General features: G+C 39.4%; 1 protein-coding gene across 12 annotated transcripts in view; it reads right to left on the bottom strand.

The window, feature by feature from the left end:
* The window catches only part of ASPH (aspartate beta-hydroxylase), a 221502-nt gene that overhangs the window by 55073 nt on the left and 140152 nt on the right, over positions 1-26277 (bottom strand). For all 12 annotated transcript variants that reach the window (XM_058444607.1, XM_032759687.2, XM_058444603.1 and 9 more), the window contains 4 exons: positions 22179-22265; positions 12317-12467; positions 7847-7983; positions 978-1076 (listed from right to left, as the gene is read on the bottom strand). In XM_058444607.1, coding sequence (XP_058300590.1) covers positions 978-1076; positions 7847-7983; positions 12317-12467; positions 22179-22265 — 474 coding nt within the window. The remainder of the gene's footprint in view (positions 1-977; positions 1077-7846; positions 7984-12316; positions 12468-22178; positions 22266-26277) is intronic.

The raw sequence follows: 26277 nt of genomic DNA, 5'->3' as shown, positions 1-26277 counted from the left end.
TCTCCCACTTTGGCCTCCAAAAGTGTTGGGCTTACAGGTGGGAGCCACTGCACCTGGCCCACAGCAGAAAATTCTACTGGGCAGCCCTGGTCTACACCACCTGTGATTCTGCTGAATTGATGAGGATTTAATTAGATACGAGAAAAAAGGCATATTTTAATTTGAATATTTTGAGCAATGACCTTTTCAGCCAGTATTTGTTACCTCACTTTGTGTGGGTAGTTAAGAGTACTATTCTGAGTACAATAAATATATAATTAACTTGTAAAAGGAACATATAATGCATTATCTATATTTAATATATGTGTGTATATACATATATATATATATATATATATATATTTTTTTTTTTTGAGACACAGTTTCACTCTGTTGCCCAGGCTGGAGTGCAACTTCTCCAGGGTTCTCCTGGGTTCTCCAGACTTCTCCAACGTCTCCTGGGTTCAAGTGATTCTCATGCCTCAGCCACCCGAGTAGCTGGGATTACAGGTGCACACCACCACACCAGGCTCATTTTTGTATTTTTAGTAGAGACAGGGATTCACCATGTTGGCCAGGCTGGTCTCAAACTCCTGACCTCAGGTGACTCACCCACCTTGGCCACCCAAAGTGCTGGGATTACAGGCATGAGTCACCACACCTGGCCCATTGTCTGTATTTAAAAATATTTAAAGTATCACTAATTTTGTCTGCCTTTGCCATTTATTTAAAAACTAATAACAACTTCAGTTTTATAAATTTTTAAATAAAATATTTTCCAAATCATCTCTGCTCAAGTGGTTGGTATTCTGACATCTGACACTGTTGGTTACAGAAGAGGCCCACGCTGCTTATGAATGTCATGGTCTGAGGGTGGACATCCTGAGGATGAAAATACTCAGCAGTACATGCAATCAATCTACAAGGAATAAGCAAGTGTGTCCCAATAACTCGAAGGACTCAAAAGATGAAAGGAGAGGAGAAGCAGTGAGCATTACCTTTAAATATGGGATGCTCTCAGCAATTTTGTTCTGTGCCTTCAGGATGAAGCCATAATGGACTTTAGCAAAGCCATCATTAGGTGTCACACTCAGCACCTAAACTCAAAGAAAACAGAGAACATAACTCAAAGAAAATATAGGTGATTGCTTAAAAGATTCTACAAATGACTGTCAAAACCAGTTTTAATTAGCTTTGTTGTACTTGGATTGGATTATGATGTTACAGCTGAAAACACCACAGTACTTTGTCTCGTGGCAATATCATTAAGCTTAAATGGCTCCATTTCCTCTCAACTCAATATGCTTTTCACATTTACACAATGGTTCTTCAAGAATGAAGAAATGAATGAAAAGGCAATAACCGTTAAAGCATCACTTTAACAACGCAAATCAGCAAAATATCTCCCAATTGATATGACTTCAATATTTTTTAGTGATCAAGGGAAAATGGCTTTAAATTTGCTACACTTGAAGACAATTCTGAATGGTTTTAGACATCACTTCATATACAAGCTTTATACATTGCCTTAATTAAGAGAATATTTAGATTTGCATTTGTAATACATCACAATCCGTTCATTCAACAGAAAACTTCTTGAGTGCTCAGACCATTTTAAGCCCTGAAGATAAAGTGGTGAGCAAATCCAATATTCCGTGATAAAACCCAGGTAAATATTTCATATAAATCACATCATTGTTTATTATTATATGCATTCATTATGATTTAAAGATAAATTATGCAAAGTGCCTCTAAATTAAATATTAATAGTGAGAAGCCAGAACAACAACATTCAACTTGAAAAGCTACTTAGACAAACTAATTTATGGAACCAAAGAGAAGGATGGAGAAGATTTGAGTTGGTGCATGTAGGGAAAGATGCATCTCCCATCTCTTCTCTCCATCCTTGAGCCTGAGTAGAAAAAGGGAAGTCACAGCCACAGTAGGGCTACAATGGGGTTACACAGAAGGATCAAGTGTACACGCAGGGGACACCAGGCCCTCAGGGGGCCCACACAACACACACTGCAGATGCTGTAGCATTTTCAGCTTGCATCTTGTCCTGCACCTCATCGATTAGCAAATCTGGCCAACATTACCTTCAAAATATATTCAGAAACATACCATGTGTCACTTCCTTCACCACTGCTACCCTGACCCAAGAGAGGTGTCTCATCATCTCTCTGTATCTTCTCACAGGAGCCTCCTCACTGCAGATCCTCTGCACGCCTGGCCCTGCCCCTGTGTAGTCCACTCTCTGCTTGCTAAATCCTAGGTCAGATCTCAACCCTCCTATGCTGCATTGCACTCAGAGTGAGTGCAAGATAGAGTTCCTGGAACCACCCCCAAGGCCTCCCTTGGCTGGGCCTCTCCATTGCTCTGGCCTCCTCTCCTGCCCCTGCCCCTCCCAGCCAAGCCTCTGAGGCATGTCGGACTCCTTGCTGCTCCATAGCACGCCAAAGATACCCCTGCCTCAGGGTCTTTGCATTCACAGTACCCCTCTGGCTCAGACTCTTCCACCAGACATCCCCACAGCAAGCTCCCTTACCTCCATGAAGCCTACCCCTGACCATCACCCCCATTACTAAAACAGAACCCCCTCCATCCCTAGTCACTCTCCAACTTCTTTACCTTGACTCACTTTTCTTCATAGCACTTATCCCCATCTGACCTAGTATACTTTTATTTCTCCCACTAAGATGCCAGCTCTACAGGGATTTTGTCTGTTTTGCTCATTGCTCATCCCCACTGCCTGCTGTGCATAGCATAGCATTCAGGTGCGCGAGAAACCTGTACTAAATGCTCAGATGAGTACATGCGGGCTTTCCTCCCTAACTAGACCTCCGAAAGCCCAGATCCTGCTTCTCTGCAGCGTCCACAGTACTGTTCCCAAGCTAGACATTGAGCAGGAGCTCAATAAATACCTCTGGCATTGAACTAAATTGACACAGATGATGATTCTGCCAGCATAACCATAGAGGGATTATTATAATTATTGCAGCTACACAGATGACATTTCTGCCTACTGCCGGCACACAGCCATTATCTCAAGTAATTAACAAATTCATTGATTTACTAGACATCTTAGAACACACAGAACTCTTCCAGGCCCTGGGCATAGAAAGATAAATGAGATACACTCTTTTCTCAGGGGGCTGTCACTCAAGTGAGGGAGACAGATTTAGAAATAGACAATGCAAGATGGTAAATGTAGCTACAGATAGGCACGAAGCATGCAGCGGTTATACAAGAGGGGCACCCGGGTCACTCTAGGATGAGTGTGGGTGGGCCAAGGTCTGAAAGGTATTTAGGGATAAATAGGAGTTCACCAGGAAAGGAAGTGTGGGATGGTGGAGGAAAAGGCATTCAAGGTATATTAGAAAGTGAGTAGAAAGGGATAGTGGGCCAGGAAGAGCAAAAGAGAATGTCGTTAAATTATGAACAAAAGGTGACAGGAGAAGAGATTGGAGAAAAGGCAGAAGTCAAATTAAATCACAAAGGGTCCTGTTTAGTATCAAGTGCAAGGTAATCTCCTGGGGAGTAGAAAAAAATTGCATACACTTCTACTTGTATCTGTCTCTCAAATAGTGTGAAACAAGCTCTGTGGCTCTACTGTGATCTGCATGGTGGACAGCCATGTGTCTCATTCAGGAAAAACACTGTCAGGAGGCGAGGGTCGGGGCTGAGGCCCCGGGGCAGCTGACAGTGCTGCCTTCCCTGCTTGCTTCTTTGTACTTAGGCACCATGCTCACTGCAGCCTATATGCGGATGTGTAATGGACATGCAGGTTGTATTATCTACTTGTAATCAACAAACCCTCAGAAAATGACAAGTGGTTTTATGAGATTTCTAAAAAACCCAGATTGAGGCTACAGTTGCCCTTTGAACAACATGGGTTTGAACTGCATGGATTATCTTCCGCCTCTGCTGCCCCTGAGACAAGACCAACTCCCCCTCATCCTCCTCCCCTTCCTCGGCATAGTTAACGTGAAAGTAGTGAGGATGCAAACTTTAATCATCCACTTCCTCTTAATGGATAGCAAATATATTTTCTCTTCCTTATGGTTTTTAAAGTTTCTTTTTCTAATTTTTTACTTTTTGTAGGTACATACTAGGTGTATGTATTTATGGGGTACATGACATGTTTTGATACAGGCATGCTATGCATACTAATTACATCATGGGAGATGGGGTATCCAGCCCCTCAGACATTTATCCTTTGTGTTACAAATAATCCAATTATATTCTTTTAGTTTCCTTATGCTTTTTAAAATAACATGTTCTTTTCTCTAGCTTACCTCATTATAAGAATATAACATATAGTACATATACAAAATATGCGTTAATTGACTGTTTATGCCACGCAGTGGCTTCTGGTGAACAGTAGACCATTAGTAGTTAAGTTTTTGGGGAGTCAAAATGTACACACGGATTTTCAACTGCCCAGGAGGTTAGCATCCCTAACCCCTGTGTTGTTCAAGGGCCAACTGTAATATTAGAGAGATTGTCTCTCTCTTTCTTTCTCTCTCTATAAAACACACACATCCATACACAAACACAAAGCACAGACAAAAACAACCACAACCTCATACAGCCGACATTTCTATCCCTAGTACAAACTCTTTGCATGATACATTCCTGGGATTTTAAAAAGTTATATAATCATAAAATCATAAATATTAATTTTTCAGCAAGAGTTAAAAGATTTTCTGGCAGTTGAATAGAATTTTATATTTGACATCATCTTAAAAATTGTTTTGGTGGTATGTACCTTTTGTAATGCACATGTATATTAGTGCATATATATATACATAATATGTGGGTACACACATGTACACATAACATGTAAGTACATAAACATATCTCAGGCATTTGCTTGAACATTTTTGTCTGGAAGGGCCACCATCAAGCATGTTTGAAGACCACTGCTGCAGGAAATGAGAACCACAGAAGATTTAAAGCCGAGGGAGATGATTAGTGTTGTGTTTTAGTGTTGGTGAAGGTCAGAGGAGAGCAAACCAGGACGGGATAAACCTGTCCCTACTCAGGCAAGAGACGACGGGTGCTTTGGTTACAAAGGGAAGGGATTTGAAAGTTAATCAGAAGTTAAAATGAACACAAATTCGTGATTTGGTACTAAATTATAAACTTCATGCGGGCACATTCTGCATGTGTTTCATGAATTACTGTTTCCCTAACTAGTGTGTATGGGTTTTAATAGATGTGTGTTGACTGAGTGAATGGGTATACGTGAGCAGTGGTGGGTGAGTCAGGAGTGGCATGAAACTCCCCACTGTAGCGCCTGGGCAGCTGCTAATGTTGCCAACTTGCAAGAGAATCCCAGGAGGGGCTGCAAAAAGCTACAGACTGGAGCAAATGATGTCACACCATTTTAAAGCCAGTTTCTTTGTTGCAACTAAAAGCAGCAAAAAACTGGAAAAATAAAAATATCAATGATTTTTATAAATGTACTCAAAAGTAAAAATTAACATGAAGAAAAATATAAAATTACAATGTCTGTTTTCTAAAAATGATCTTTAACATAAACATATCAAGAAAAACCTTGGTTAATGAAAGAGACTCCATTAGATAATAGCTTATTAACTTAAAAGTGAGAGGAATAGAAAAAAGGCAACCCCCACACATATTTTCAGTCTATTCATGCTTTAGAAAAAAAAAAAAAACTCACTCAATTGTATAATATCCTTATATTTTAGACTTTCTGCATCCTATTATGCATATTCAGATGAGATTATGATATAAAATGTATAAACAACAGCAGGTAAATTTTATTTTTTGGGATGAAGTAAAATGTTTTACGTATCTGAGATTTAGCGTCAGGTAAAGGGATGAATATCCTGAAGGGAGGTTTTAAAAAGGTGAGGAAGGACAAATCCACAGTGTATTAGAGAAACCAGTGTGCTGTCAGATCCTGCCCTAACCTCAAACGTGCTTGCACCCAGTCAACACTTGAGAATGTTTTTTAGATGGAAAGAAAGAAGGAGAAAGGGGTGCAGGAAGGTAGGAAGCAAGAGAGGGAGGGGTAGAGGGACAGAAGGAAGAACATAGGGAAGAATTCTACAAGGAAGGAAGGGAATGAGGAGTAAGGGAAGGAAGGGAAGAAGGAAGGAAGGGAGAGAGGGAGGGAGGGAAGGAGGGAGGGAGGGAAGGAGGGAAGGAGGGAGGGAGGGAAGGAGGGAAGGAGGGAGGGAGGGAGGAGGGAAGGGAGGAAGGAAAGAAGGGAGGAAGGAAGGAAGGAAGGAAGGAAGGAAGGAGGGAATTCTACAAGTTCAATTTTTGTGGCCTCTGACAGTGACAAAATAATGGATGTGTTTGTTATAGCTTCACAATTCTTACATTCACAGACTCTGATTCACTGAGGTATATGATGCTTCTCTTAACCATACTCTGTAAGACAGGGCATTGAGTGTTATGTGTTGGCCATTAACAAATGCAATGTTCCACATGGAATTAATTTATGACCTGGAATAGGTCTTTAGTAAATGGCACACATTGTCAACATTAAAGGTTCAATCCACCCTGTGTAGCTATTAGTGATGTTATAAAAGCGAAGGTCTTATTTCTGCTCTCTCAGAAGATATAAAAATTATGAGAAAGGTAAAAAGATAACTGCTTCAAAATTCAATGATTTTCATTACACAATAATAGCAATACACAGAGGAAAGTACCACTTTGAGAATAGACCCAGTCCCTGCCAGAGTATGAAATTGCTCTTCTTGATGGCATTTAAAAAATACTGTAAAAGGAGTAGAGTGAGATGACTTGTGCCTGTAATCCCAGCTATTTGGGAGGCCTGAGGCAGGAGGATCACTTGTGGCCAGGAATTTGAGTCCAGCCTGGGTAACATAGCAAGACCTCACCATCACTTAAGAATTTTTTAAAATTTAGCTGGGCATGGTGGCATGTGACTGTAGTCCCAGCTACTTAAGAGGCTGAAGCAAGAGGATTGCTTGAGTCCAGGACATGGATGCTGAGGTGAGCTATGATCATGTCATTACACTCCAGCCAGGCAACAGAGTGAGACTGCGTGTCAAAAACAAAAACAAAACAAAACAAAACTGTAGCAGAAATCATACTGACTATCACTGAGTGGTAGCATCTTGATGTAGACTTCACCAGCTTGAAAACCATTGATCAAAGGGCCTAAATTAAAGAATAACAAGTAAGCATGTTCATCTTTCTTTTACAGAGGGATTAACTTTCTCCATCTTCAAAATTCATTGGGCATCCTGTTCATTCTGTACTAAATGAATTCCTCCACTGCCTAAAGAAGTCACATTTCTCTAGGTTTTCTAGTTACTTGTGACTTAGAGGTTATCTATCAACATCTGTTATAAAGTAGAAATCCTTTGAAAGGCATCCTTGCCAGAAGATTTGAAGAGTCAATGCCCTGCTGAAAAGTGAGTAATTTATGTCACATGCTTGAAAGGTCCCTGTTCTATAGCCTCTCTCTAGACCATACTTCTGCCAAAAAAAAAAAAAAAAAAAAAAGGAAAGAGTGTATATGTGTGTGTGTGTGTGTAACATTCACAGGAACTTAAATTCTTCTTCCTGTCATGAAGAACAATTTTAGAAAGACTATGTATGGAAAGATAAATATGAAGTTTTAAAAGAATCACAATTATAAGTTGAAGGCTTTAAGGTACTAAGTGTTAACCAAGATTTACAAATCTTCTGATCTAGGAAAAAAAGCAATGTTAAAACATAGTTTAGAATATGTTAACTACAATAATACTTACATGCTTTTTAACTTAATTTAAAATAAAGAGAGACTGGGTATAATAAATGTAATTTGCAAATAGCCTTAGAATTAATTTGATGTAGTTAATACAAGATGGATGCTTACCTCTTCGTAAACTTTCTTTGCATTGTCATTATCTCCTATCAAGAGGTATCCCACGCCAAGGTCATTTTTTAAGGAAGTATCATTGGGAAATAGTTGAACTAATCTCTGCAGGGTAAGCAGGGAACCTCTCATATGACCTGAGTAGGTGGGAATTAAAATAAAATAGAAATAAAAACAGATTATGTACACTTTTGTATTGAGAATGTAAGTCATGAGAGAGTATTCACCAGAGCCTGAGAACCAGCTCAAATCTGGCTTTATTAGTGGTTTACTAAGTACCTAGTAGGATTTCATAAAGTAGTTTCAATGGCATTAATAACTGCCATAAGTAGATACTGAATATGGTATTGATTATAAACATTCTAAAGACATTTTCATTTTTTAAATTCAGCAATGTTTACCGTTTTATGTTAAATTCCTTCTCAAGAAAAACTTAGTTAACAATTCCTCATTAAAAAAAAAAGTTCTGCTGAAATCTTTTTGGTTTATTAACTTTATAATAGGGGATAAGCAATAAAAAGTCTTAACTAACTTCAGGGTCTAGCACCCTGTATGAAATTTGAAAAGGCACCAAAGTACGTAGGATGGTACCTAACTGCTGACACATCCCCTGTGAATGACAAGTGTACTCATCTCTAGGTAATGACCCAGTCATGGAGCAAATGATACATCATCCAGTATTATGGGGCCCTCTCGTGGACAAAGGCGTACTTTGCATGCATGAATCATGAAAAAACCCAGCTTCAATTATCTGTATAAAAGAACATGTGCAAAAAGAGGACTAGCATCAATGAAAAAAGCCATGAATTATCTAAAGGGCTTAGTTGCCCACAATCTAGGAGAGTGATAGGAGTGTCAGTACGCTAAAGCAGCTGTATATTCCACTACTAAACCATCTGCCATAAAGCATCACCAACTCATCCGACGGCCTATGCCCCATTACCAGCCAGTCATATTCCAACCAGAACCCTAGTCATTTCTTCACTAACAAATCTGGGCTTCCTTTTCTATACCTTTCCTTCCCCCTATCTGCCCACCTAGGCTCACACTTTCTTCTAGAATTCTCCTATTATCCACAACAAAAGCATGGACACAAACACCTCCTGCAGCCATCTGCTCCCTGTCCCTTCCACTCTGCATCTGGGAACCCTGTTGTGTTGTGACCAACTTCACCACCTTGTCATTTTCACTAAAATCTTCTGTCTCCATTTGCCTCAGAGCCTCCTCGAGTGAACTTGCTTCATTCTCAAGGACATTCTGAGAGGACTACATTCAAACGCTGATGGATTGCTGTGGAAGAGTCAGTCACCTTCCCAGGGCTGAGGACAGGGTGAGGCCAGAGAGGCACTCAGAGTTAGATTTCAGAGGATGCCAAAAAAGTTTACAATTTTGATGTGAAGGCTAGTTTAATGCATCCTTTAAAAAAATCAATATTAATGTAAAACATCCATGATGAAGAAAATGTTAACACTTCAGTGACAGAATCACTAAACAGTGCTAAGCAGAGCCATAGTGGAGACTGAGGCGAGAGGAAAACTCAGTAATGCTGATTCATTTTTTTTTTTTTTTCTTTGAGATGGAGTCTTAACTCTGTCACCCAGGCTGGAGTGCAGTGGCACGATCTCAGCTCACTGCAACCTCTGCCTTCCGGGTTCAAGTGATTCTCCTGGCTCAGCCTTCTAAGTAGCTGGGATTACAGGTGCCCGCCACTATGCCCGGCTAATTTTTGTATTTTCAGTAGAGACCGGGTTTCACCATGTTGGCCAGGCAGGTCTGGAACTCCTGACCTCAGGTGATCTGCCCGTCTCAGATTCCCAAAGTGTTGGGATTACAGGCGTGAGCCACTGCGCCCGGCCAGTAGTGCTGATTCTGCGTCCATGGCGAGTGCCCGCATTGCCTCTATGGAGTCCCGGCCCTGTCTTTTCTGTGCTGAATTTGTGCTGCATGTTTTTCTTCTGCTGCACTGGTCCCTATGAATATTAGCCTAACTGACCATTTCTTGTCGTTTTTAATCATCACATGGACTTTAGTCCTATTTTGTTCATCTACAAAAGTGATACAACTCCTCTTCATTCTAATCCTCGCAAAACTCATAGGAGGGTCCATTGGGCCTTGACTCTAATCTATAGGAGCCTCCCCTAAGTGACATTAATAATCTGTCCATGTAACTATCTGGCCAGCTGAGCACCTCCCTTGGCAGTGACTCATGGCTTAGCCCCTTCCCTCCATGTTGACTAATGATCTGTTATGGGGAGAGAATCGTAGGCCTGGTTATCGTGAAGTTAGCTAACAGCTAGTCTTACCTGCCTTCGGTACTGGGAACCTGGGTCAGTCCAGAGGATGGTATATGATGTTCTATACTAGGTATGCTACTTTTAGCATCTAGCTGGTATCAGTTTTCCTCAAATGATAGTCTTTAGACTGTAGCCTCCTAAATCTGATGATATATGATATGATGTTCTTTACAAAGTATTTGCAAATTTACTTCATGATTAATTTTTTTCTAGCATTTTCCTTGATATAGGGTCAAATCTTACCAGTAAAATTTTTTTTAGAGTACCAGAAACAGCTATTATTCATTTATACAAAATTTCCACAGATAATTTCAACCTCCATGAATCATTTTGCTATAGTTAAGGGAGAAAATAATTTGGTATCACAGGAAGAGTTTTTTATTCCAGACCTATTAATCTATTAGCTATGATTCCTTAGGCAAATTATACAAGCTATCATAAAATGGGAAGAAAGAGGGAGAAGAGAGCTAGCAAAGATTTGTTCATGAAATTTAAGGGAAGAAAACATCTCCATAAGATGAGAGTGTAAGATGAAGTAGCAAGTGCTAATGTAGAAGCTGTAGCGAGTTTCCAAAAGATCTAGCTAAGATCACTGATGAAGTGATCTACACTAAACAGCTAAGATCACTGATGAAGTGATCTACACTAAACAGCTAAGATCACTGATGAAGTGATCTACACTAAACAGCAGATTTTCTATGTAGACAAAATCACTGTCTATTGGAAGAAGATGTCATCTAGGACTTTCACAGTAAGAGAGGAGAAGTCAATGCCTGCTTTCAAAGTTTTGAGGATACACCCTACTGTTTTGTTAGGAGCTAATGCAGCTGGAGACTTTAAGTTGAAGCCAGTGCTCACTTAACGATTTTGAAAAACCTGGGGCTCTTAAAAATTATGCTAAATCTACTCTACTTGTGCTCTATAAATGGAAAAACAAAGTCTGGATGATAGGACATCTAGCATGGTTTGTTGAATATTTTAAGCCCACTGTTGAGTCCTTAAAAAAAAAAGATTCCTTTCAAAATATTACTGCTCACTGATAAGCACCTAGTCACCAAGAACTCTGATGGAGATGTATAAGGAGGTGAATGGTGTTCTCATGCTTGCTAACACAACAGCCATTCTGCATTTCATGGATCAAGGAGCAATTTAGACTTTTAAGTTCTATTCTTTAATAAATACCTTTTATTTAAATGTCAAAATATAAAAACTAACAGGAGTTTGGGGAGGAAGTTGCTTCCAACCCTCATTAATGACTTTGAGGGGTTCAAGACTTCAGTGGAGCAAGTAACTACAGATGTGGAAATAGCAAGATAACTAGAATTAGAAGTGGATCCTGAAGATGTGACTGATTTGCTGCAATCTCATGATCAAACTTTAATAGATGAGTAGTTGCTTGTTACAGATGAGCAAAGAAAGTGGTTTCTTGAGATGGAATGTACTCCTGGTGAAGATGCAGTGAACATTGTTGGAATGGCAACAAAGGATTTAGAATATTCCATAAACTTTGGTGATAAAGCAGTGGCAGGGTTTGAGAGGATTGACTCCAATTTTGAAAAAAAGTTCTGTGGGCCAAATACTGTCAAACAGCATTGCAAACTACAGATAAATCTTTCCTGAAAGGAAGAGTCAATCAATGCAGCAAACTTCATTGTTGCCTTATTTTAAGAAATTGCCTAGTCACCCCAACCTTCAGCAACTACCACCCTGATCAGTCACTGGCTATTAACATTGAGGCAAGACCCTCCTTCAGCAAAAGGATTATAACTCACTGAAGGCTCAGATTATCATTAGCATTTTTTAGCAATAACATATTTTTAAATTAGGGTTTGTACATCGTTTTTTAAGCCATAATGTTATTTCACACTTAAGACACTAAGACATAGTATAAATACAACTTTTAGATACCCTGGGAAATCAAAAAATTTGTGTAGCTCTCTTTATTCTGATGGTCTGGAACCAAACGCACAGTACCTGTGAGGCATGCCTCTATTAAGGTTAGGATTACAATTTCAGTTTAGAGATGGTGAGCCTAGGACAGATACATTACTTGAAATCAGTTGTAAAACTCAGGTTTCCTCCCACGTAATTCTTCTAAGAGAATAATACAGTCTTCAGCTTCTTCAAGACAAAAAGTATGCCATTTCCTACTGAATTACCTTTGATTGCATCTTACCTAGAAATTGTTGCCTGTCTGAGCGACGCTTCAAACTCAGCTTCAGCAGGTCTGCAGGGACATCAGGTAGGCTGGCCACCTCTTGGTAGGTCTTGATGGCTCCACGTAGCACCTCATTGCTTCTCCTCTTCTCAGCCAAATCATCCTCACACTAGAAGAAGTCCCCAGACTGGATAAATGTCCCATGACTAGCTGTGTTTGTAATTACCCAAAATATTCATAAAAAGTTAACTTTTGGACACACTTTAAAAGAAATGTAAGACACATTAGCCTTTTCTCCTTATCAAGACATAAAAAAACTAACAAAAGATAGAAAATCAACACACTATTTTAATAATACAAAGAAAAGTTTGTTACTAAAGACAAGAAAGAATGTCATAAAGGCAGGACTAATACATGCTGGGGCTGATGGAGATGTACATCCTATTTCACACTAACATTATATAGGCAGGTCTCCAGCCCAAGTTCCCGTTCTTTCATTAATTTATTCGCGTGTGCATTCATTCATTTAACAACTGTTTTCTGGGAAAGAGGCACTCTTCTACAAATGTGGCAGGCATATTGAACAAAACAGACAAAGCCCTTTTTGCTTCCACTTTGCATCCATTTTGGAAAGGTGGCAAATATAATAAACAAATAAAGGTACCATATGTCTAGCAGCCATAAGTGCTGTGGATAAAAACAAGGCAGGCTTAGGAGTGCTGGGTGGGAATGGTAAGAAGTTGCTAATTTAATCAGGATGACTGGGGAAGGCCTGAAAGAAGAGAAGGAGCAAATTATGAAGATACCTTGGGGAGTAGCATTCTAGGCAGGGAAAAGAGCAAGAGCAAAGGCTTGGAGGTAGGAGTGAGGAATTGAGGAAAGGCCAGTGCAGTGGAGGGGAGGAAAGGGAAGACCAATGGAGGCCATCAGGTAAAGTAGGGCCTGGCAAGATACTGACAATTCTAGTATACGAAGTGAGATGGGAAGACAGGAGGGGCTTTTGAAATGATCTGATGTATGTGTTGAAGGGATCATGGTGGCAGCTGTATGGAGAACAGACTGAGAAGCTGGGAGAGGCAGAACAATCCAGCGGGAATCCAGGTGTGGGATGGTTATGGCTTGGACTAAGGTAGCAGTAATGGAAATGGTAATAAGTGGTCAGATTATAGATACATTTTGAAAGTCAGAGCCAACAGATTTGCTGATGGTCTAAATGTAGGGTGTGAGAAAAGGGGAGAGAGAAAAACCAAGAATGAACAAGGTTTGGGCTTCGGTGATTACTGGATAACTGTCATTCCTTGAGAACGGCAAGAAAGGGCAGAAGCAGGTTTGGGGGCAGTATAGAATCAGGAGATTTGTTTTGGATATATTAAACCTAAAATGCCTATAAGATATCCAAATGGAGTTATTGACCAGGAAGGGGCATATATGAGTCTGAAGTTCAGGAGGGAGGTCAGAGTAAGAGACGTTAAGTGTGGGAATCATCAAGGATGAAGACGGTATGTAAAGCTAGGAAGCTAGAAGCATTCGAGAATGTAGACAGAGAAAAGAAGTGGTCCAAGAACTGAATCCTAAAGAACTCCAATGTTTAAAGGTCATTAGAGATCAGGATAACAAGGGAGGGGCAGCAAAAAAGAGGGAGCATCAGAGTACGGCAGGTTCAAGAGAACATGAGATGGAAGGAGGTGGAGATAACTCTTTTGAAGAGTTTCACTGTAAAGGGGAGCAGAAAAATGAGCCAGCTGGCAGAGGGTAATGTGCAGATAAGGGGGGTTCTTTAAGGATGGGAAATAGTATAGCATGTTTCCAAGGAGATGCAAGAGACTCAGTAGAGAGGGAAAATCTGATGATACAGAAGGAGACACAAAAATTACAGGGATGTCCTTCAGCAGGTGAGAGAGGAACAGGGACCAGAATAGTCCATCTGTGCTAACAGGAGGGAAGGCAGAGCACATGGGCACAGGTAGAGGATGGCTGTTAGCATAGTAGCAGCATCATGTGGAAATTGTCTGGATATTTCTATTTTCTTAACGAAATAAGAATCAACATTCTTAGCTGGAAACTGAGAATGGGGAGCAAAATACTGGAGGCAGGAAGAGAGAGGAGAATGTGTAAAATGTCATCAATATCTCATCAGATTTAGGAGGCTACAATCTGAAGACGATTATTTGAGGAAAAATGATTCTGGCTAGATGCTAAAAGTAGCATATATATTTTTTTCTCAGAATATTTAAACATGTTTATGTTGTTAAAATGTGTGCTGTAGTTAATATATAGATGTATGCAGAACCAAAATAAAATATCGCTCCATAATTTGAGGGCACAGTAAGAAAATGACCCATCCCTCCCATATCCCAAAGTAAAAAACAAACAAACAAACAAACCTAAGAATCAGCACAAATTGACAAAATAAGACAACTATGGGATTTTTTTTCACAAAATAACACATCAATGAAATAACTTGATAATATGAACTGATTAGGATAAGTTACCCAAGATGATGAGAACTAGAATTAAAGCAGTAGTGATAGAAGTGGATAGATTTATGAGAAAGAAAACTTGGCAGGATAAAAATCTCTAGATAAGAAAAGGAAATTCACCCTTGCTAAATGGAGATATGCTGCAGACCATTCACTATCTTTGGAAGTCTGTAAATGGTCTCCAGAATAGTCTTACCTACCAGGAGACAAAGTCCAGTGTCAATGACCCACACTGATCATGATGCTGGCATGGCCTTCTATCATATATTCATATACTGGCTATTCTGTATAGGTATCAGCTCCTTGTGAGTTTTGTTATAGTGAGTTAACTCCCCAGAATATGAATGTTGATAGACAACTTTGCAGAAACACAGAGTTCTAGACCTGAGAGTCCTTTCAAAACCGTCTACGAATGTTCACTGACTTTCGATGGGGTTACACCTCATCGTAAGCTGAAAACATTGTAAGTCAAAAATGTACTTAATACAGATAACCTACTGAACATCATAGCTTAGCAGAGCCTACATTAAATGTGCTCAGAAAACTTACTCAGCCTACATTTGTGCAAAATTACCTAGCATACAGTCTATTTTATAATAAAATGTTGAATATCTCATGTAATTTATTGGATACTATACTGAAGTACAGTTTCTACTCAATGTGTATCACTTTCACACCATTACAAAGTTGGAAAATTGTTAAGAAAAACCATTGTAAATTGTAAACCATCTGTGGTTCACTCTCTTCATTTTGAACCTACAGAGTGCCCAAAAAGATCCCGGAACTGGAGGTCTCTGTAGCATTAGTGGGAGGACAAATGCCTATCAGGATAATCCTTTCTTTATTGAGATTGGAATAAACATCTTTAAACTCAATCTGAAAAGGGAGAGAGATAGTTTAATCTGTATGCCTTGTCCCCTCTCTGGTGCCCCAGGGCCCTTTGTTTTAATGAAGTATTAACATTTACAACTTGCAGAATTAGAAAAATATCACTACTAAAATGGCACATAATTCTTTATAATCTCTTGAATAAAACTGATAGGCACTTGCACTGAAAAGTCTACAGATTGATTTTTATCAGTTTAGCATCTGTAGATAAAACAAGCTAAGCTGAAACTGAATATTTGTTACAGGATGTTAACATTGCAAAGCCTTTTGTTGATTCTAACTAATTCACCCAACCAATCTTCCTAGGAGGTGTCATTTTCTGCCTCAAAGGCATTAATGGTTTGTGAAAGATAATAAAGTGCATTGAGTTTATATTTTAATATTTTGTGTCCAATGTTCAGGGAACTTGATCAAAATTAATTTTGGTGATATGAAGAAAAAGACAATATCAGTGCTACTTTAGAAATGAGAGATACTATAGTTTATATATGACTTAATGTTGCTAAATTTTAAAAATTTGTTGGAATATTCCAAAGTAATTGTTTAATCTGCTAACAAAGAATGAAACAGTCATAATTTCTTCCTATAAAACCCATCTTCTGTTGAATTTTTATTTTTAAAACTACTATGAATTTGAAGTTTCCTTTAAATTACTCTATTAAAATTTAATTTACCATGCCTAAATTTTGCTGTATGCCACATTAATATTAATAGCAATAACACATTGAAGCATAATAGCTTAGAGATAAAAGATATTGCTTGAAGCCGAAATCTCAATTTTCTACTGTGAAATAAGGATACACAGTCATCCTTAGTTATATACTGGAGATTAGTTCCAAGACCACCGCCATCACTGCCGCACTGCAATACCTCAGTCTGCAGATGCTCAGGTTCCTGATATAAAATGGTATAGTATTTGCATATTACCTATGCGTATCCTCCTGTATAATTTAAATCATCACTAGATTACTTATTATACCCAATACAATGTAACTTCCATGTAAATAGTTGTTATACTGTATCATTTTTATTTGTATTATTTTAATTGTTGCATTGTTATTTTTTTTTTTCTGAATATTTTCAATCCGTGGTTGGTTGAATCCATGGATATGGAACACGAGGATTCGGAGGGCTGACTGTAAATATAACAATCACACTGTTTCAAGAGCACTTCATTTACTTAGACTTTGGTACTCACAATTAATATTACATATAAGGAAAACTTCTAAAGTATAAAACATTTTTGCCATAATTAAATTAGCATTTGCATAAACCATTTTTCTCTCTAGTTAATATGCTTCTCTTAATGAAATGACTTAATACTAGTGACAAAAAACACTACTTATTTGAATAGGCATGATCTTTTTGGTAACAAACACACTCTTACTTAATAGCAAAATGATTTAGCAATTTTAGAGAATCACTGACCAAATTAATTTATAAAAATCATACAGTTGCTGTCTGCTAAAGTTGGTCTGTACCATGGACAAGAGGAACTTATTTGAATCGATTTTTCACAAATTTTTTTTTTTTTTTTTTTTTTTTTTTGAGACGGAGTCTCGCTCTGTCGCCCGGGCTGGAGTGCAATGGCGCAGTCTCGGCTCACTGCAAGCTCCGCCTCCCAGGTTCACGCCATTCTCCTGCCTCAGCCTCTCCGAGTAGCTGGGACCACAGGCGCCCGCCACCATGCCCGGCTAATTTTTTGTATTTTTAGTAGAGACGGGGTTTCACTGTGGTCTCGATCTCCTGACCTCGTGATCCGCCCGCCTCGGCCTCCCAAAGTGCTGGGATTACAAGCGTGAGCCACCGCGCCCGGCCAATTTTTCACAAATTTAATTAAAATCAAATTAATAAAAACATATTGATTACTTTTTAATGGAGATATAAGAAGATACTGAGCATCTGGATCTCAAGTGATCACCACCTTCAGTTCAGAACAAAATTCACTTGTTTTATCTACAGCTGAGTGAGTTCCTGTGTGTGTCCTGCACAAATGTCTGCATGGACCTTCTCCAGAGGGGTGCTGTCAGCATCTCCTCTGTCTGGAAAATTTCTGCACTCTGAATCTACCATTTTCCAGCAGGGTTGACAATCTTGACCTCTAGTCAGAGCTGTTGGAGCTTTACCTCCTGGCACATTTTGATATCCTGCCCTGGCTTTTCCTCCAAGTTCCAGGCTCTATGAATCCAATGGTCTACTTGACATGTCCACCTGAATGTCTCATAGCCATCACACACTTAATAAGACCAACAGCAAACTCTTGAACTCTTGACTTCTGCATCACTGCAGACTTGCTCTTCCTGGTCAGTAACTGGTATTATCCTCTACTCAGCTGGCCGAACCAAAAACTCAGGGGTCAGCCTTGAGTCTTCTTCCTCTGACATTTTTACATCTAATCCCTCCTCAAGTCCTTTCAGCTCTACCACCTGCCCACTTCCCTCATCTCCATGGCCGTGACCGCAGTCCAAGCCACCAGCATCTCTTGTGTACACTTGCAATAGCCTTCTATTCTTTTTGTATCTACTTTTGCCTCCATAGTCCATTTTCCACTCAGTAACCAAAGCAAACTTTATAAAAAACAACCAGACTGTTGGCACAAGGATGCCCTCTCTCACCACTCCTATTTGACATAGTATTGGAAGTTCTGGCCAGGGTAATCAGGCAAGAGAAAGAAATAAAGCATATTCGAATAGAAAGAAAGGAAGTCAAATTGTCTCTGTTTGCAGATGACATGATTGTATATTTAGAAAACTCCATCATCTCACCCCTAAAACTCCTTAAGCTGATAAGCAACTTCAGCAAAGTCTCAGGATACAAAATCAATGTGCAAAAATCACAAGCATTCCTATATACCAATAATAGACAAACAGAGAGCCAAATCATGAGTGAACTCCCATTCACAATTGCTACAAAGAGAATTAAACACCTAGGAATACAACTTACAAGGGATGTGAAGGACCTCTTCAAGGAGAACTACAAACCACTGCTCAAGGAAATAAGAGAGGACACAAACAAATGGAAAAACATTCCATGCTCCTGGATAGGAAGAATCAATATCGTGAAAATGACCATACTGCCCAAAGTAATTTATAGATTAAATGCTATCCCCATCAAGCTACAACTGACTTTCTTCACAGCATTAGAAAAAAACTACTTTAAATTTCATGTGGAACCAAACAAGAGCCATATAGCCAAGACAATCCTAAGCAAAAAGAACAAAGCTGAAGGCATCACACTACCTGACTTCAAACTATACTACAAGGCTACGGTAACCAAAACAGCATGGTACTGGTACCAAAACAGATATATAGACCAATGGAACAGAACAGAGGCCTCAGAAATAACACCACACATCTACAACCATCTGATCTTTAACAAACCTGACAAAAACAAGCAATGGGGAAAGGATTCTCTATTTAATAAATGGTGGTGGGAAAACTGGCTAGCCATATGCAGAAAACTGAAACTGGACCCTTTCCTTATACCTTATACAAAAATTAAAGACTTAAATGTAAGACCTAAAACCATAAAAACCTGAGAAGAAAACCTAGGCAATACCATTCAGGACATAGGCATGGGCAAAGACTTCATGACTAAGACACCAAAAGCAATGGTAACAAAAGCCAAAATTGACAAATAGGATCGAATTAAACTAAAGAGCTTCTGCACAGCAAAAGAAACTATCATCAAAGTGAACAGGCAACCTACAGAATGGAAGAAAATTTTTGCAATCTACCTCTCTGAGAAAGAGCTAATATCCAGAATCTACAATGAACTGAAACAAATTTACAAGAAAAAAACAAACAACCCCATCAAAAAGTGGGTGAAGGATATGAACAGACACTTCTCAAAAGAAGACATTTATGTGGCCAACAAACATGAAATAAAGCTCATCATCACTGGACATTAGAGAAATGCAAATCAAAACCAAAATGAGATACCATCTCACACCAGTTAGAATGGCAATCATTAAAAAGTCAGGAAACAACAGATTATAGAGAGGATGTGGAAAGATAGGAATGCTTTTACACTGTTGGTGGGAGTGTAAATTAGTTCGACCACTGTGGAAGACAGTGTGGTAATTCCTCAAAGATCTAGAACCAGAAATACTATTTGACCCAGCAATCCCATTACTGGGTATATACCCAAAGGATTATAAATCATTCTACTATAAAGACACATGCACACGTATGTTTATTGTGGCACTATTTACAATAGCAAAGACTTGTAACCAACCCAAATGCCCACCAATGATAGACTGGATAAAGAAAATGTGGCATATATACACCATGGAATACTATGCAGCCATAAAAAAGGATGAGTTCATGTCTTTTGCAGGGACATGGATGAAGCTGGAAACCGTCATTCTCAGCAAACTAACACAGGAACAGAAAACCAAATACCACATGTTCTCACTCATAAGTGGGAGTTGAACAATGAGAACACATGGACACAGGGAGGGCAACATCACACATGGGGCCTGTCAGGGGTGGGGGGCTAGGGGAGGGATAGCATTAGGAGAAATAGCTAATATAGGTGATGGGTTGATGGGTACAGCAAACCACCATGGCATGTGTATACCTATGTAACAAACCTCCATGTTCTGCACATGTATCCCAGAACTTAAAGTATAAAAACAAACAAATAAACAAAACCCTAAAAAACAAACAAACCCTCCCATGGCTTCTCAGAACATGTAGAATAAAATCTGCAAGGCCGCAGCCTCCTTGATTCTTGCTTCCCTGCCCCCAGCATGCCCTTCTTTCTTTCCTCAGGCTTATCCCAAGATTGTTTTCCTTTGACTTGCTGCTTTCTCTTGCCTGGATAGCTCCTTCTAGTAATATAACCTCCTCACATCTCAGCCACATGTTGCCTCCCTAGAGAGACCTTTCCTGCCCAACTTGTCCAAAGCGCTGTCTGCCCCGTTCTTTCAGTCATGTTACCTGCAGCCAAAAATATCTTAATAGGTATGCTCTTTATTCCATTACATTTTCTTATTTTCTTTACAGCATGTCTTATTAGGTAAGATGATCTAACATATTTATTCTTAACACTGTATAACGTTCTTTAAGTACATATCTATTTATAAAGACTTTCAGGGCTTTGCTCAAATGTCACCTCCTTGATGAGACCTTTCCCTGCCACCTTTCATACCACGTCAACCCCCTCACATGTCTATTGGCTGTTCTCTGTTTTCTTTATCCTCTGCTTAGCCCTTAGCCCTAGAAAGCATACACATTGGACTTACTTGTCTTATGCATTGCCTTCCCCTTTACAATGGAAACTCTGTAAGCGCTAGGGCTTTAAAAATATGTTCTACCGATGGCTGTATCTCTAATGCTTAGAACAGGGCCTAGCACACAGTGGACTTTCACCAAATATTCATTAATAAGTAAAAAAATCTTCCACTGGAATCCACAAGAATGTTCATTGTATTGTATTGTAATTATTTTTAAATTTTCTGTATATTATGATGTTTTGACATCTTAAAAAACTTCTCTGGCTAGGGAGAGACTGCCCTGAGCTAGACAATTCTGAGATGGCCAGTGCTCAGCCAGGAGAAAGCTTTTGATATGCAAACTAACCAATCCAGAGCCATGCCTCCTCTACTTTAATCATCTCAGGGCCAGGTACCACCCCTGTAGGCTGAAATTATTCAAACCAGCCAGTCCTAAACTGTTCACCCTGCCCTACTTTGCCTTTTCCATGGAAACCTCAATAAAGGCTACGGCCAAACCTTCCCCTCGCTCTTGTGTACCATCCCCTGATCACCTTGAGTCTTTCCCATGTAGCCCTGTGTGGCATGCTGGGCCTCCTGTCTCTAGGACTTGTGAGCATAATAAACTTTGCTTTTTCCTAATCCTGTCCTGTGAGACCTCTTGTATCTGCACCTGACTAACCATCTCATAAAAGAATACAAAACAGACATTCCCAGGGCCTGAAACACTGACGTACAGTGTGTTTATGCAGTTACAGGTGAATGGGGACATGCTTCATGAAATAAGTTGGAAACTAGAGAAAGCCAGATAAGAAAGGAGATGGTGGGAGATGAGGATAAAGGTAGCTGCTAAGAAATGAGTCTGTCGGAAAAAACTATAGAGACATCGAAGAATGTTCCACTTCATATTTTAGAAAGGTCTTTCCTAAGCATACTTGCAACCTCCAGTTATAAAACTGAGAGTCTGAAAGCTCTGAGGAGCCTCAAGTGAACATTGTATGGTGGGATTAGATGGAATGGGACATGAAGGGATGGTAAATCAATGACAAAAATGTTACTCTTTATTTTCTTTTCAAAGCCAGAGAGAAGTCATATGGAGGGGGAGCAGAAAAAAAAATGTTACTAAATTCAGCAGTATGCAATAGTGATAATTGTATTTCTTGCTTATGCATATACATAAGAAACTGATTCTGTCTAGAAATTAGAAAGGGAAAATAGTGAGGAGTAAAAAATTCAATTACACAAAACACATGAACATCAAAAAAGTGTCCTAAGGAGAAGGGTCTCAGAATACCTGTGCCTTCCCATATCTTGCTCGTGGACTCTGAGGGTATTTGCGTACTAGTTCTTTAAATGCATTCACTGCTTCCTCAATTTTTCCCTGTTAGAAAGACAAAATTACAAAAATAAAATAAATTAAAATGCATAATCAATCAATATTGTTATTTTAATATTCAGCAAGTGGTTTTGTCAGAATTTCCTAGATTCCATCCTGAGTGTAAAGATAGTTTTATCTAAGATTTTAAAAACAGCTATATTAAGGCAAACAGAAAACTAGTAATGAACACATATTTACTTAATTTTTAAAAAGACTGAAGGACAGAAAACCAAACACCACATGTTCTCTCTCATAGGTGGGAATTGAACAATGAGAACACTTGGACACAGGGTGGGGAACATCACACACCGGGGCCTGTTGTGGGGTGGGGGGAGGGGGGAGGGCTAGCATTAGGAGATATACCTAATGTAAATGATGAGTTAACGGGTGCACCACACCAAAATGGCACATGTATACTGTATACATATGTAACAAACCTGTACATTGTGCACATGTACCATAGAACTTAAAGTATAATAATAAAAACATAAATAAATAAATAAAATGACAAAAAAAAGAAGATGGCAAGGATGCCCAATCTCGCAAAAAAAAACAAAAAGACAGACACCTGATAAATGATTTAATATGTGGTTTTGCTAAAGAAATTGAATTTTCCTTCAATATAAGTACAGGTTCTACCTATGTTCTAAAATATTGTATTAGTCTGTTTTCACACTGCTATAAAAAATACCTGAGACTGGATAATTTATAAAGGAAAGAGGTTTAATTGAATCACAGTTCCACATGGCTGGGGAGGCCTGAGGAAACTTGCGATCGTGGCAGAAGGCAAAGAGGAATCAAGGACCTTCCTCACATGGTGGCAAGAGAGAGAAGAGTGAGGAGCGAAGGGGGTAGAGCCCCTTATAAAACCATCAGATCTCATGAGAACTTACTCACTATCATGAGAACAGCATAGGGGAAACTGCCCCCTTGATCCAATCACCTTCCACCAGGTCTCTCTCTAGGCGCATGGGGATTACAATTTGAGATGGGATTTGGGTGGAGACACAGTGAAACCATATCATTCCACCCCGATCCCTCCCAATTCTCATGTCCTCACATTTCAAAACACAACCATGCCTTTACAACAGCCCCCCAAAAGCTTAACTCATTCCAGCATAAACCCAAAGTCAAAGTCCAAAGTCTCATCTGAGACAAGGCAAGTCCCATCCACTTAGAAGCCTGTAAAGTCAAAAGCAAATCAGTTACTTCTAAGATACAATGGGGGTACAGGTTTTGGATAAATGCTCCCATTCAAAATGGGAGAAATTGGCCAAAACAAAGGGGCTTCAAGTTCCATGCAAGTCTGAAATCCAGTGTGGCAGTCATTAAATTTTAAAGCTCTGAAATCATCTCCTTTGACTTCATGTCTCACATCCGGGTCACGCTGATACAAGTGGTGGGCTCTCATGGTCTTGGGCAGCTCCACCCCTGTGGCTTTGCAGGGTACAGTCCCCCTCCCAGCTGCTTTCATGGGCCTGTCTTAGGTATCTGCGGCTTTTACAGGCACACAGTACAAGCTGTTGGTGGATCTACCATTCTGGGGCCTGCAGGATGGTGGCCCTCTTCTCACAACTCCACTAGGCAGTGCCCCAGTGGGGACTCTATGTGGGGGATCCAACCCCACATTTTCCTTCTACACTGCCCTAGCAGAGGTTCTCCATGAGGGCTCGACCCGTACAGCAAACTTTTGCTTGGACATCCAGGCAATTCAATACACATCCTCTGAAATCTAGGCAGAGGTTCCCAAACCTCAATTCTTGACTTCTGTGTACTTGCAGGCCCAGTATTGAAATCTGTGTTACTCTTCGACGGCATCTGTAACAAACTAACACAAACTTGATGGCTTAAAACAAGAGAACTTTGCTCTCTTGCAGTTTTGCAGAACAGATTTCCAGAATTAGTTTCTCTGGGATGAAATCAAGATGGTGGCAGGGCTGTGCTCTCTCCAGAGGTTTTACTGGAATATTTGTCCTTGTCTATTCCCAGTATTTCTTGATTTGTGGATGGATCACTCCAATATCCAATTCTGTCTTCATACTGCTTTCTTTCTCCTCTGTGTGTGCTACTTTTTATTTTGTCTGCATCAAATTTCTCTCTGTCCCTCTCTTATGAGGAAACATGATTGCATTTAAGGCCCAACTGGATAATCCAGGATAATCTCTCTATCTCAATGTCCTTAATCACATCTGCAAAGATCCTTTTCCCAAATAACATAACATTTACAGGTTCCAGATACATATCTTTTGGGGGTCTATTTTCAGCCTAGCATGCACCCCATGCAACTTAAATTGCAAATGTCAAAGCTATTTCAATGATAATTGTGCTAAATGTACTAATATCAGACTTAAAACATAAGAATAACAATGTTCATAACAAATTTGATAAGGTGTGATATTCCTGCTTGACACTGTCAAGCTGTTAAAATAATGGGATATTTTGGCTCTGTCTGCAGCATCCTTTGAATCCCTGCAAGACAGAGGCTCTGTGACTTTCCTGAGGGGCCATCAGTCTTGCTTTCACTTCAGTTGGCTGGCAAAGTAAATGTGTTTGCTTTTAGTCTGAAAGAATTTCCCTTCCCTGAGTTCTTGTACAGCTCCTAACACTATTGCTCAATTCTTATTTAAAAACTCAGCTGCAAGACACACAGTGTTTGAAGAACTGCTGAAAATGATCTGTTCCTCAACATAGCTTATAATGTTGTCCTAGGATCAAGACAGTTCATGGGAGAGACATGCATGTAGTCCACACTGTGTTGACATGAGGCCAATGGGCTGTGCGGAAGGATAATAAGATACATTCCTGCAGCTGCATGGTAGAATAATCCAATGGTATATGTCAGGGGGGAAGTAGGAAGTTTTGCATCCATCAGTATACCTTTTATGAAGATCTACAGCCAAATGTTTCTCTCTGGACTTGGAGCAGAACAGCTCTTCTGATGAACAATATCAATCTTATCTTCTGATTCTGTTTTCCATGTTGTTCCTCGAGGAATTGTTGACTTCATTCCTAGCATGGTTTAGAGCCGGTGGTGTGAACTTTCAGGTATTTGATTACATTTTCTTTACTCCCTCCCCACCTCTTTAAAAATCACTCACAATGCTGTAATAAATGATTCCAACAAGTAAGCAAATATATTTCAGTATATCATTTCAAATCCTTTTTCCAGAGGTAGGAAAGCATTTTAAATAATAAATTTTATTATTTTTTAAAATAGAGGATTGGAGTATAATCTGATCTATACTTTTCTGGGGGGATAAAAAGCGAACACATACTTTCATGTAACGTAGTCCTTGAGCCTAAGGCATGCACTGAGGCTGCACTGGCTCTGTGTGGAATGGGTGTTAGTTGGCCTTGGCTGGTCCAGTGCACTAAGGTGCATCCTCTGAAAATACTAGCCATAAAAACAACCCTAAAAGACTGAATTATGTTGATGAGTCAGTCAATAACATAGCTTCCTGTTGTTTCAGAAGCAAGAACTGTATGTGGGGCTACTTCTTCCTCTTTTATTTCCCTGGTATAAATTCAAGATGCTCCTTGAGAAAAATATAACTTCTCCAAAGGAGCAACACTGCAGAATACCCCATAACTGAGCCCTCCTTTATCATTCATATAATTATATTAAAATCTTTCTCTAAAGCTGCTCATATGTTTTTTACACTGAAAGTCACCTGTGCAATAGGCACTCCCATTTTTATATATGACATTTAGTACAGATTGCCAAAGGAGGTGGCAGAAAAAGATTATTGCTTCAGTTCTATTAAGAAATACAAACTGACCACAAACAGTAGATGGCTTCACTTCATAAAGTTTAACAAGACAGTTAACTTTCTTGTTTACCATCAGAAAGTAGGAATCATTCCACGTGGTTAGATTTAAGGGAAGTGAACAATGACTTTGCTGCAATAATCTTTGGAGTTACTATGTTTTTATTGGCAAAACTTGGCTTTGAAGCCTCACCTAATGCCAGTTCCAAAAGCCTTTATGCTTGTTGGTACACTTTCAATAAACATGT

The sequence above is a fragment of the Hylobates moloch genome, unplaced genomic scaffold, assembly GCF_009828535.3.
Source record: "Hylobates moloch isolate HMO894 unplaced genomic scaffold, HMol_V3 SCAFFOLD_9, whole genome shotgun sequence".
In the NCBI taxonomy this organism is placed as follows: domain Eukaryota; kingdom Metazoa; phylum Chordata; class Mammalia; order Primates; family Hylobatidae; genus Hylobates; species Hylobates moloch.
This window is presented reverse-complemented; position numbering and strand designations above follow the sequence as displayed.